Below are 13,057 nucleotides of genomic sequence, written 5' to 3'. Positions count from 1 at the left end.
CAACAGAGGACTAACTAAATTGCCTGATCTATGTCAAACATATTTTTACCAGTGTTAAAACAATTATTCCTCTGACATTGAGTCAAGAAATAAAATGAGCTATCAGGCAACAAGTGTTCACATTTAATTACTAATCTTTCTACCCACCAGCTGTTGATAATCAAGGTAAAAAGAAAATCACCCAAGCCTCAGTCTTCCTTCACAAAAAGTGGGTCTACATACACAGAACTCCTGTCTCATGGGGCTGTTAGGATTCTTCAGTTCAGTCAGACGTATCTGGGATGTTACATGAACTTCCCATTGCAGATGCTCCATGGACACCATCAGTACAAGGAAGAATAATGGATAATCCTTTACATTTAGCAATTAGCTACAGCATTTTATTAACAGCAGAATTTGAAGCCCGAATCTCTTATGCCATTGACATAACCCCTGTATTTTCCAACCTCTGGAGTCATTTTGCAGTAAGAACTCAAGAGAAATCCATTTTCCTCTAGCAGGATAGGAGTCATCTTTATTTCTAAAAGCAGCTTTACATTAAGATATAGAAATACATTAGAAGCCTATTCTGCTGGATATGGATTTTAAATGGCCATTTTAAGTGCAATTTCTCATTCTTTCTTTTCTTTAGTGGATTAAGATAATTCAGAGGTAAGTTAAATGTCAGTAGCATAGAATCAAACATGATATCTACACAACATAACTGGACTGTCTCGGATACATGTGGTATTTATTTGCCAGTTATTTTTCCACCGAGCAACAAATTCTGGTTTCACTGTAAGCTATTTCATGAGCCAACACTTAGATGGAATAGGTATTCTACAAAAGCCCATTTGATGAACTGTATTAAAAAAGCACATTTGACGATAATGGATCCAACATCCATCTTTTGACAGTTCTGAAATGGGATTCACTCTTTGCTTTCTTTGTTCAAATATGAGTTCATTGGGCCTGAAATATACAGGAAGAACAGTAATGGTTTCCACTTCCAGTCCGGTTCCTGGACAGTCCCTGGGGCTGGGGGAGGGCGGTTTAAAGACCCTTACGGTTTTGACATTCCTCCAGGGCCAGATCCAAGCTTCCAAGCTACTCAGTAGTGGCTTTTCCTTGCCCATGATATATAGATATAGATAGATATAGATATAGATATAGATATAGATATAGATATAGATATAGGTATAGATATAGATATAGATATAGATATAGATATAGATATAGATATAGATATAGATATAGATATATCGGCCAGCCTCAGGTGAAGTTCAGTTCCTGACTGTAGGTTGTGATGAAGCATCTTTGGATTTTTTGTGGGGCAATAAATACTGAGCAGTATCCATATACCAACACTTCCTTAAAGTACACATTTGGATGGAAAGGCTGAAAGGACATCTGTCAGATCTGTACTTCCCACCATCAGTGACTTGTGTTCAACCTGCAAGATATTTGCTTTAAAAGTTTAACTCCATACAAACCCTTGATGACAATATTTTAAAGTGGAAATTACTCCATCCAGTTATTCATTCATTCATTCATTCAACTCAAGTTTCTTGAGGTTCCTTACCTTCATCCTGGTGTGCTGGATACTCCATGCACACATGTTTAATTAAATACTTGCAAGAGCTTTTCTTTTTTAGTTGTAAAGCAGAATAAAATGTATCAAATTATCACTTCTATTTAAAAATCAACTTAAATTGTTTTTCCTTTCATAGCATTTGCTACATGCTAAAAATTCAACAGAGAATAAGACAGGCCTGGTCCTTCTCTAAAGGAAGGAAGAGAAACAAACTGATGTTAGCATGAAAAAGCTGGGACTCAGTGTGACCATATTCACATCACCCCTTGGCAGTGGACAACTTCAGCTCCCTAGAAAATTTAAAAGCAGCAAGAAATCAAAAGTTGAGTTTCTTGAAGACCTCTAGGAGAAAGACAGTCGAATAACTTCTCTCTATTTTCCAACACTATCATAAAGATGGCAATAAAACAAAACTCATGCACCTTATAAATTGAAACATTTTGTATTCTTTCTTTCCGTTGGTGGCTTCTTTGTTGGAAGTGATAGGGTAGAAAAAATTTACAGAGCCTTCTGGCCCCAGCAACATACACATTTACAAATATTTAGATGGTGAAAAATAAAGCTATATGCATTGTCTTTCATGTTTCTTCAAAAGTAGCTAAGTCAGGTTTCTTAAACAGAATGCAATTAAGATATCTTTTATTCCAAAATCAATATGAAGATGTTGCGTAATGTTGCTTCAGCATATGTAAAAACCCAAATTATTGAGGAACATGGCAAAGTGGCTAAGGTCACAGATTTTGGAGTTTCAATCACAGCTCTGGATCTTAGAAGTTGTGTGCTTTTGGGTAAATTACTCATTCAACATCTCTGAGCCTCTTTTGTGTAAAATGTATCATAGGAGGTACCAACCTACTAATCCTGCCTTAACAATTAAATTAATATTTATAGCTTTGACAATAGCCGGGCATGGTGGTACACACCTGTAATTCCAACCCTCGGGAGGCAGAGGCAGGAGGATCATTGCAAGTTCAAGGCCATTCTGAGCTACTAAGTTAGTTCAGGACCAGCCTAAACTACATAGCAAGATCTGATATCAAACTAAGTAAATAAATAAATAAACAATAAAACATTTACAATGTGCTTGGTAAGATGAAACAACACTTAAGATTTTATTTAAATACATCAGCCCATGTGCCAAATTTTAAAGTAGAAAATACTGTCATTTGAATGTTTAAGGTGAAGAAAGTTTTTATTGGAACATTCTTATAATTACTGTTACCTTGTTTAGTACAGGTATATTTCTCTTCTATTAGTTATCAGTACCATGGAAAGAAATGTTATTTCCTAGCACTTGGCAAGCATAACACTTATTAATCAGGAAAAAATAGACAATTGCATCACATTAATCCATGTCATATTTATAAAGAAAAATGTTCCAAGTAAGCAGCTGCAACGATTTTAAGGTCATATTGTAAGGAAATACGCACCTTCTGATTTTACATCATGATCTTATTCACAGTAACCAATGAGAGAATTTTAAGTTTGACGATCAAAACTGCTATACTGTATTCACTACTGAAAAATCAGGACATGCATCTATTAGTTATACTATTCCTCATATTGCCTAGAGTCATATGCCTCAATCCAGGTACTGCTAGACTTATGGGGCAGTTAATTCTTCATTTAAGGTAGAGCATTGTTCTAGCACTCCTAGTCTCTACCAACTTCGTGTCAGTAGCAAACCCTGCCCAACTATGACAATCAAAAATGTCTCCAAAATGCTGGGAGCATAAAGATTCTCCTGCTTGAGAATCACAAACCTAGAATATTTGATTCATTTTGTGTACCATTCTGCATTCCGATTAATAAAATTCATTGCAATGAGAAAAAACTTGGAAACTAATCACTTTTTCTAATTCCAGAAATTCCTTAATATTACTCCCCCTTCCCTGAAACAGGCACAGCAGTACCTACCTTGCCGGGTGGTGATGAGGATGCTGGGTTGCTCTCAGGCCAATGCCAGATACACAAAGGCACCAGCAGTGCCCAGGTAGAAATCAGCATTGTGACGTTATTACTGTCACTCTTGATGTATCCTTCCATCCCTATCCTCCTCCTCCTTTTCATTACAATGAAAATGAAAGGCCGCTATTTATGCATTCAAACAAATACAATAAATTCAACAAATACTTCCATCCCATTAGCAAACAAGCAACCGATTCCCTCAGAATTAGAGATTTCAATTAAATGAAGAGCTCTATCAACAGTAGTACCACAGACGCAGATGCAGTATTATCATACAGAGGAAAGGAAGGGATGGCAGAAGACTTCCTAAGATAAAGTCCTTAACATATTCTTTTTGCAAAGTAAACACTAGACAAAATAGCATTTGGTCTTTTATGGTTATTGGTACTTTTCTATGTTAGATTGGAAGCTAGGTGTCCGATACTACAAGACAAGCTTCTTCATTGTGTGTGTGTGTGTGTGTGTGTGTGTGTGTGTGTGTGTGTGTGTACACCTGTACCTTTTGGGATCAGTAACAAAATAGGTTAGAAAAGTTAGCCAACTAATCAAAAACTCAAGGAATTTGAGGGGTCAGTTTTGACTATTAACTTCTGTGTGAACAAAAGATCTGTCTTAATTAAGAGTAGCAAGCGTTGGCTAATTAGATAAGCATTAACCTGGAATTCTAGACTTCATTTCTGCAGAAATAGAGAAAATGTATAATAGAGAAAATGTAATAAACATGCCCAAAGTTGCATTAAATATCTGTATACTACTACTTCTATATTTATATCATCTCTCAAAAAGTCTTCCTTGGCCTTTCATAGGAATGAGCTAGAAGATAAATGTTAAGGAACTAACCACTGATCTGCTCCATTTTCCTTTAAACTCAATGGAAATGATTTCATGAAAACTTGCAAATATAAATTGTTCAGAATATCCAATCGATCCTATTTACATTTGCTACATCAAAGTAGTCAGACATCATAAGCAAATGTGAAATGGGGGCCCTCCATTGCCCTATAGGTTATGCAAGCACCTCACCAGAAAGAACACTTTGAAATTTTTATGGAGCAGGAAAAATTGGAAGCATATTAATCTAGGCAGTGAAATTGGGCTTTTTGTCATTTTTAATTGCTTGAATTCATAACCTAGTTTTGCTGAATCAAAAATGAGTTGCTATAGCTGACATAAGCTATTTAAGCCTTTTGAGCTAACATTCAGAAACCTCACAACTTTTCATAGAAACTTTATAAGAAAAACATCCCCTGAAAACTGTTTGGGACATTGTAGCTGTCAAACAATTTAACACACAAGATTTCCAAGCTGAGCATGATATATTAAGTGCTGACTTTTAAAGATTTGCATTGGAGTCATGGGAGTAACCATATAACACAGGAACCAAGTACTCAGGACTGCTATTCTGGTTATATATGATTTAATTCAAATAGATTAATATTCCTACTTACATAGTTCCTTTATTTGCTTCTGTATACTATTGTTCATAATGTGCATCGATGTTCATGCAGGCAGGAAAAGGAAAGAAGACAAACACCAGGACAAAACTGTATCCCCATGACTATGTGCAAAGATTCAATGGATTGTCACCACATCCTAAACTTCTTTGATGTACAACCAAATGAACTCTAAAGTGCAAAAACTTTAAGAACTCATGTTTTTTTCTCCCTGTTTATTTTTATGTTTGTCAGAAAACTGACACAACATGGAGACTAAAGTCTCACAGAAAGGACTTAAGTTTTGATTCCATTAGAATTACTTTCAAAGAACTTACTTCAACTCCATGTAATAGTTTCAATTATCAACATGTGAATTTTTTAAAAAGCCAAACTATAACATAAATAAAAGTTGAATTAATAAGAAATAAATCTATATGCTGCTTCTTAAGTTTCCTTCCTCTTTTAGGTCCCTTTCCATTTTTATCTCCATTGGAGCTTTGCTAGAAGCCTAATATAATGGTTATAAATGGATGCAGTAAGAAAAATGAAATTTATCTTTCACTAGATATCATGATGTTTATTTAGATGAAGATTGACTTATCCGCCTAAATTTTCTCTTATTGAATCAAAGACAATAAGGGCATGAATGCTCATTCTTAGAATATGACAATATACATCATATAAATCATACATCATCATAATATATGATAATATATTGCAATTGCTACAAAGGCCCCTTTCTTGAACTCTACATCAGTTTTCATGTTATATTTCTCACGGGGAGAGAAACAAGTAGAAAATAATTATCTACTCTTTTTAGAATGAAGATAAACACAATCAAACAGAAAACAGAAAGAGAAATTATTCATTATACTTAAGGTTGCTCATAAATCAATACTGATATTATTTCCACTAGATGCAAATAAAATATAGACTAAAGGAATCCAGACTCTAGGAATAAGGTGGGTGACAGAGAAAAAAAAAAAGAGAAGTTTGAGGGACAAGGTTACAATAAATTCAAAACTATTCTTAGCTCAATAAAGTCCTAAGACATCAAGAGTGGTTTTATGTAAATCCATCATTTGATGATATCAGAGAATGAACCACGTTTTTTAATGCAATAAATGTATGCTTTTCATACAATATTGATTAAGACAAAATAGTACGAATGTTCACTTTTTATAACCCCAGCATCCAGGGCTTGCTTGGTACTAATTCATTCTTGTACCTGTATAGAGAATTCATTCCAACAGGAAAAAAAAAATCAGGTTCCAATACTTCAGCAGTGTGTAAAACATTTTTTTTTGCAACAATTATACAGTAGACAGTACCTGAAAAGCTTCCTGTGCTTCTGCACAAAAAATAGAGATGGAAAGAAACACAGAAGGATGAAAAGTAGGAAAGAGAGATACCCTTCCAAGGTTGCCCCAACTTTTCAGAATAGTAATTCTCTTCTTAATTTGCATATTATCATATGGAAGGGCCGGGGCAGGAGCAGGGAGTGGACAGATGAGAGCTGGAAAATCTCATTTCTTATATGAAAATCATGGACGCAGCTGCATTCTTTCTGAGCAGAAGTGGTAAACAGATGTTGCCGACCAACTTGAGTTACTCACTTGAAGAACAGTCCTGTTCAAACTTAATCATAGCAAACCACTAAGGCAAATTGATTCTGTCCCCAAATACATCTTTACTCATGCACTCTGGATTTCTGACCACACATTTGGGTCAAAAACAGAGAACACAGTTGAGAAAGCTTCTATAGGCTTGAGCCAGTTTACTACACCACTACAGAAATAGAGGATTATGCAATCGTTTTTTACTACCTTGATTATAGGCTGCATTCATTTCCAAGTGACCAAAATCAAAACCATGTAACTAATGAGTAAATTATGAGCTATAGGACCACACCAGAAAGTAGCTGTCAGTACATAATAGAACATTCTACTAATATGGTATTGCCAAGAAAACTTTTAGATTTAGAAATTCCACTGCCTCCCTCTTAAGCAGGAAAAGGAAAACAAAACTCTTTAAAGAAAAAAATAAACAAATCCCAAATTTCACCTAATCTAGAAATAACTGCTGAAGGGATGTGCAGAGGTGAGACTTGCAGTTGGTCTTCCCAGTCTGATCAATGTTGTTTTCAACACTTTGTATATTTTTTAAATGCTTGACAGCTGATCCCATCACTTTAGAAATCGAATCACATATCCCTTATTTGATACCTCAAGAAAGGCAATTCTTGCTCCATCTAATAATATGGTCCAGAGCTGATTTATCCAGTCAAAGCTTATATTCAATATTGTCAGTTTAATCTTTCTTCCATGGGAATTCAGAAAAGCGAAGAGAAAGAGCGCCCCTGTGTAAGGAGCATGGTAGTCATGTTTACACAGATATACAATTCATATGCACATACACGCACGCACGCACACACACACACACACACACACACACACACACACACGCCTCGCTGGAACGTGAGTGTGCCAACTTTCCAAACATACAATCCATCTGGTCGTTCATTTCACAGACCTCTCCTTTCCAGAACCACGTACCCTTTACAAAACCGTTGCTAGCCTATTGGGACTTTCACCTCGATTCTTAATAAACGCTTATTCATCTCTGGGAATAAAGTTAAACTGAACCAATGAACGTTAGCAATGAAGTTGCCCACTAACTTCCAGTCTGTAGTGAAAATCCATTCCCCTCCAGACTCCCCAGTCCCTCCAAGCGCCCCCTCCTCATCTCCGGGCACCCAGAACCCCTCGAGGAGACCAGGGCGAGCCCTGAGCGCAGCCTCGCCGTCTCAGTACTGGGCTGACATACCGCGTCCCACTCACACGCTGCAAACGCAGCTGCCACCTTCCATCGCCGCCTCGGGTTTCCGGGATTACATCCACCGCCAAGTTCCTGTTCTCATCAGCAGCCCCGGAGGCGCACACGCCACCACCTTCGCTGCTCTAGCGTTGGACAGCGGCTCCTGTGCCACAGGCAGCCCAAAATGTCAATTTGCACACTCCTCCCCCTGTCGCCCGCCCGCCCGCGTCCCCGACAGCCCCCTCCCGCGGAGTCAGTGGGCCAAGCACGGCTCCACAGAAGCAGCTCTCCCCTCCCGCGCCTCCCTCCCGCTCCCTCGCTTTCTCTACCAGCGCTTTGGAGCCTTCTCCCTCGCCTTACCTGAAGGGCATCTCCCACGACCGCAATTAGCTGCCAAGATTTCATTGTCGCCTGCAAAGTGCCTCCTGCTTCCTCCCTGGGAGACCACGACGCCGGAGAAGTCCGAGGTTCCAGCAAAGGCACCCACGTGCTAGCAATGTAAATGACTCGGTCCTCCGCCCCGCGCGCCGCGCCGCGCCTTAGCCGGGCTGCTGGCTACCGCCGCCCGCAGGTACCGAGCGCGCGGGCTCGGGAGCGAGCAGCCCGAGCGAGGAGGCAATCAACAGTCCAGGCGCACACAAAGGGAGGCCACCACGGTGCCGCGCCGGGCTCAGCTTCGCCGGCGGCCTCTGCTTCCTTTGGCCGGCACCAAAAGGGTTGCCAAAGGAGACGCCCAATGTTTTCTCGAAGTCTTGCAGCTTGGGGAAGGTGGTAAACGCTGGGGCTGCGTGGGTCCCGCCCCCACGTTCTCCAAAGCAGTTGTCAAGCGTGGTGTTGATGGCACAACCTCCGTGCTCGACCCCCCCCACCCCCCGCGCACGTGTCCCTTCTCTTGTTCTTTCAAGCATTAAATATGTACCACATGACAGAATAGGGCACCTTGCAAGGTCCCCTGAGTCCTCACTTGACAACCAGTTTTAACTCACGAGCAGTGAAATGTCTGAAGCCAGGCTATAAGCGCTTCCAATTACTTACGCTACTCCTGCATTATTCAAAACGTCCACGGGACAGTATTTACGACTTCCAGTGTTGAGCTTCTCATAGATAGAGCGGGAGGGAAGACCCCTTCATCCCCTGCTGTGCTAACGCAGCCAGTGGGCTTCCTCTATTCCCCACGAAGCTCTTGGCCCTCCTTTCTGCAGAAGCTTTGGGGTATCAGCTCCTCTTCCACCTTACACGCTAAAGGAGGATGTTCTGAACCTTGAGCCCGCTTTCCGGAGGGAAAGTTCTGCTGCCTGCATTGAACTTTAAAGATCACTTTTGGAAACAGATCTGCCTTGAGTAGTAATGGCATTCTTGTAAATTCCACCGCCCCTAGTCCTCGCTGTCCTATATTTTGTTGTTGATTGGTGAACAGGAGTAAATTGCACAGGAGATTCTAGCTATCCACAGTTTAAGGGCTGTTGTCGTGGGGACTAAATGAGTGTTTGGCTGGGGAAGTGAGACTTTTGGAGGTAGAAAAATTAGTTTCTCTTCTTCATTGTCAAAACTGCAAGCCATATGTACAAACATGACCTTTGTTCATCAAGCTCTTATTACCTGTGCAAGGGATTTAAACACAGAAAACACTTTCCTCTGTGTGTGTGCGTGTCTGTTATGCATGTGTGTTTCCACCCAACATTTGATAGACAGCCAAATATTAATGAGCTTTCTATGGCATCTTCCTGGATACTTTAAAGGCCTTGTTTACCAGATTAGTTTCATATATTGGTGAGCAAATTTTAAAATACTAATGAATCTTTCAAATATTTATTTTCACATTTATTACAGCTCCACATCTAGAGGCAATATTTTCAGGGTATTTTTGGAACGTGCCAAGCACTTACATAACCATCATCCATCTTTGTCATCGCAGTAACTAAACTAGTGGTTTTTTTCCTATGCACTAGTGTGTTTTAAGATGTCATGAAGATAATATTTTAATTGTGTCTTTATGGAAGTAGGGAAAGTTCATGTGTGTTCTTTAGATCGTCCTCTTTGGGCGGGGGCCAAAGGAATTTAGAAGGTTTCAAGATAACATTGGGTAAAACTTTAGTTCACAATAATGACCTGCTACTGACTGCACTATCCTACATTCTTCAAAAGTTAACTTGTGTCATCTCCATATAGGTTTTTTCAATGGCTTTAAGTAACATGGCAAAGGGTATTTGGGTTTAGGCTTCCTTGGAAAGTTCGGTAATTACAAAGATCTGGAAATATAAAGTATTATTATCATAGCACAAACTGGCATTCTCAGTGGATTAATTCGATTCGCAAATCAGTTCACAAAAGCAAGGTTATTCGAAGAGAAACATGGTGGGGGTCGCCAGTGGAGAGACAGCAAATCCCAATTACAATCTCATTGTCCCGCTGTTCCCGGGCACATATGGTCATTTAATCGCGGAGTGTGACAACCTTGGCAGATGTTGCCAGACCTGGTTATTGATATAAATTGCTGTCCTCATGTACAAGTGCTGCAGAAAGAGTTAAAACAATGTCTCCACTTACCCAGAGGGACATAAGGGGCAACACTAGCATCTGTAGCTACCAGATAAGAAGGCACACGAGCAGGGGCTTTCTTACTCTCAGCCCAAGAGGAAAGCAGTGGTGAGCAGCTCCGTCTTCCAAAATGGGCAGGGTCACCTCCAGTGCTGCATATTGGCATGGTTTCTTTGGAAGCCCATTTATCTATAGCTACTAAAAATGCAAAATGTATACATCCTAAGTCCTATGACTTATAAGCACTTGTATTGTATTGTGTGCTAATAAATGTATGTACAAGATATGTTCATGGATACAACTGTACCAAATAGAAAAACATAGCAAACAAATGTAACAGCCACTGGTCATGAAAAATAGGGCACATCCTATGGTGAATAGTATACAAGAGTGAAAAAAGAATATGTGAATACATAAATAATTATATAGACATGGATATATATATATATATATATATATATGTATATAAAGATACTATAGAACATAACTACACATACATATCTTTCTCAGTATAAAAAGTTGCTGAGGTAAATATATCAGCTATAAATGATGCATGCACTGGTACTATTTATGATAGAAAATTAATTAAATGATACTGATTTTTCTGGAAATATTTAAATGCTTGTGCATGTGTAGAAAACAGCATAAAACACATATTGGCCAAAGAGTGCCAAGAGTCAAGTTTAGATAATGCTTGTTTGGGGTTGGAAACAATTTTAAAGTGGTTTTTATATGTTAAATGGTTAAAACAATTTAATAGTATTTTGCAGATGTGGGGAAAATATGATAGATTCAAATTACTGTGTCCACAAATAAGGTTTTATTCATGCACAGCTCTGCCCATTTTTCTCTGTCCATTTCTTCTGTGTTTTCTTTACAGCTACAGAGCTGAGCTGTCCTGACAGAGACCAAATGGCCCACAGTGCCTGTGATGTCACTATCTGGCCTCTGAAGGAAGAAGTTTGCTGACCTATGGCCCAGAAGAATGGCATGCTGTCCTGGCAATCTGAAGGCCTGCACCAGATTTAAATTCCAGCTCTTGTAATAATTTTTTACAAGACTTTGAAATCACAAAAAATGCACATGAATCAAGTTTTAATAACTTATGTGGATGAAATGTACCATTTCTTTCTCTGGATTCTCAGACATGGCTTGACAGTGCTACAACTCTGTAACATTAATAAATTCAACAAAAAGAAAACACAGGGTGAGATAAAGGATTGACCCTGCATTGATACCAGTGCTATTTCTACAGAAAGAAAGAGGAGACTGATTTGAATGTTAGAATTTGAGAACTCTATTTTTCCTTTTAAGACAACTCTTACATATTGGTTTCATACTTTTAAAAAAGGTTACATACATACACACACACACACACACACACACACACATATATATACATAACAAATAATCTAAGAATAAAATGTATATGCACATATGTGTGTACAGAGACCCTCTTCTAACATTTGTGTAGCAAACTTAAAAGATACATGTGTATGTATGTCCTACAGTATGTGTAAAAGCCGTATGTGTGTACATTTGATACAGATACACACCTGGAAGAAATTGGAAGTTCTTGGTGATGAAAATATGTGCATATACTATTCCTTCTCTGTTATTTCTTAATTTTCTAAGTAGATATTTAAAAAAGACAAGGATGGAGACCGTTGGTCATGTGTGTACTGATGTCATTTCCCTGCCCAGAAATTGCCTCTTCTTTTCCTCTGCTCATTTTAAAACCTTCAGAAAGCAAAAAATCATGGTTTGGTTTACACTCACCAAAGAAACTTTTTTGAAAACTCCATCATCTAATTGCTTCTTCATAGGAAAAAAAGTGCTAAGCCTCAATGCACTAAAGATCTTTATAAAAATCAATCTTATCCCTGAAGTAGAATGCAATGTAGATTATCCTTTCTGCTAGAAGTTATGGTAATAACCTACTGAGATACGCCTCACAATACAGTAATATTGCTTCTTTACTAGTTTGAAAATATTTTCCTGTAGAAAAGCACAAAGCAAGCTCCATCTGAAAAAAATAAAATTACAACCACATTGGGACTTTGAGGATTAGAACAGTGGGGCCTAATGATTTTCTTTGTCCTGACATCTAATAGTCCAGTTGCATTAAGAAAGGTGAGTTTAATGAAGCACATTGAGATGGGAGAGCCTACGATTTACGGGGGGACATGTTGTGGCTCTATTCCTAAATGGATACCATTAGCTCTGCACTGATCGCTGGTAAATGACCACATTTCATAATAGACAAATACATGAATCACCTGGACATGTTTTAAAGGCATGCCCTGCAGAATGGCTCATGTTACAACTTTAAGCAGGACCAGGTGAATGACCCTCCTTAGTGAAGCTTAGCAAACTTTCTTCAAGCAAGAAACACAATAACCACTTAACCTGCTCATAATTAAGCAGGTGCACAGACCTCCTCTTTACCACTGCACATATCAAGAACACCATTGAATTGGGGACAGTTGGCACATTCCTGTAATCCCAGAACTCTGGGTGGGCTGAGGGAGGAGGATAGCAAGTCAGAGCCCACCCTGGGTGACTTAAGGTGAGGTGAGACACTGTTTCAAAATACAAATTAAAAGGGGTCTTAGCTTAGTCATATAGCTTAGTGTGAAGACCTGAGCTCAAGGTCTGGAGGAAGGAATCTGCTGAAAGGAATGTTCTTCAAGCACTGAAAATGAAAAGCATCGTTTTCAATATT

At 38.8% G+C, this 13,057-nt stretch overlaps 1 protein-coding gene across 26 annotated transcripts in view; it reads right to left on the bottom strand.

Annotated features, from left to right (window-relative positions):
- Positions 1-13,057, bottom strand: part of Rbfox1 (RNA binding fox-1 homolog 1) — a 2,027,889-nt gene that overhangs the window by 1,020,021 nt on the left and 994,811 nt on the right. The window contains exon 1 of one of the 26 annotated variants that reach the window (XM_063226469.1): positions 8,155-8,557. The exons of the other annotated variants lie outside the window; for them this stretch is intronic. Coding sequence (XP_063082539.1) covers positions 8,155-8,199 — 45 coding nt within the window. The 5' untranslated portion in view covers positions 8,200-8,557. Of the gene's footprint in view, positions 1-8,154; positions 8,558-13,057 lie in introns of those variants that run through there. 26 annotated transcript variants of the gene reach the window in all.

This window comes from Cavia porcellus, unplaced genomic scaffold (assembly GCF_034190915.1).
Source record: "Cavia porcellus strain 051 isolate PalLab524CR breed Dunkin Hartley unplaced genomic scaffold, mCavPor4.1 scaffold_16, whole genome shotgun sequence".
NCBI classification, from domain to species: Eukaryota; Metazoa; Chordata; class Mammalia; order Rodentia; family Caviidae; genus Cavia; species Cavia porcellus.
This window is presented reverse-complemented; position numbering and strand designations above follow the sequence as displayed.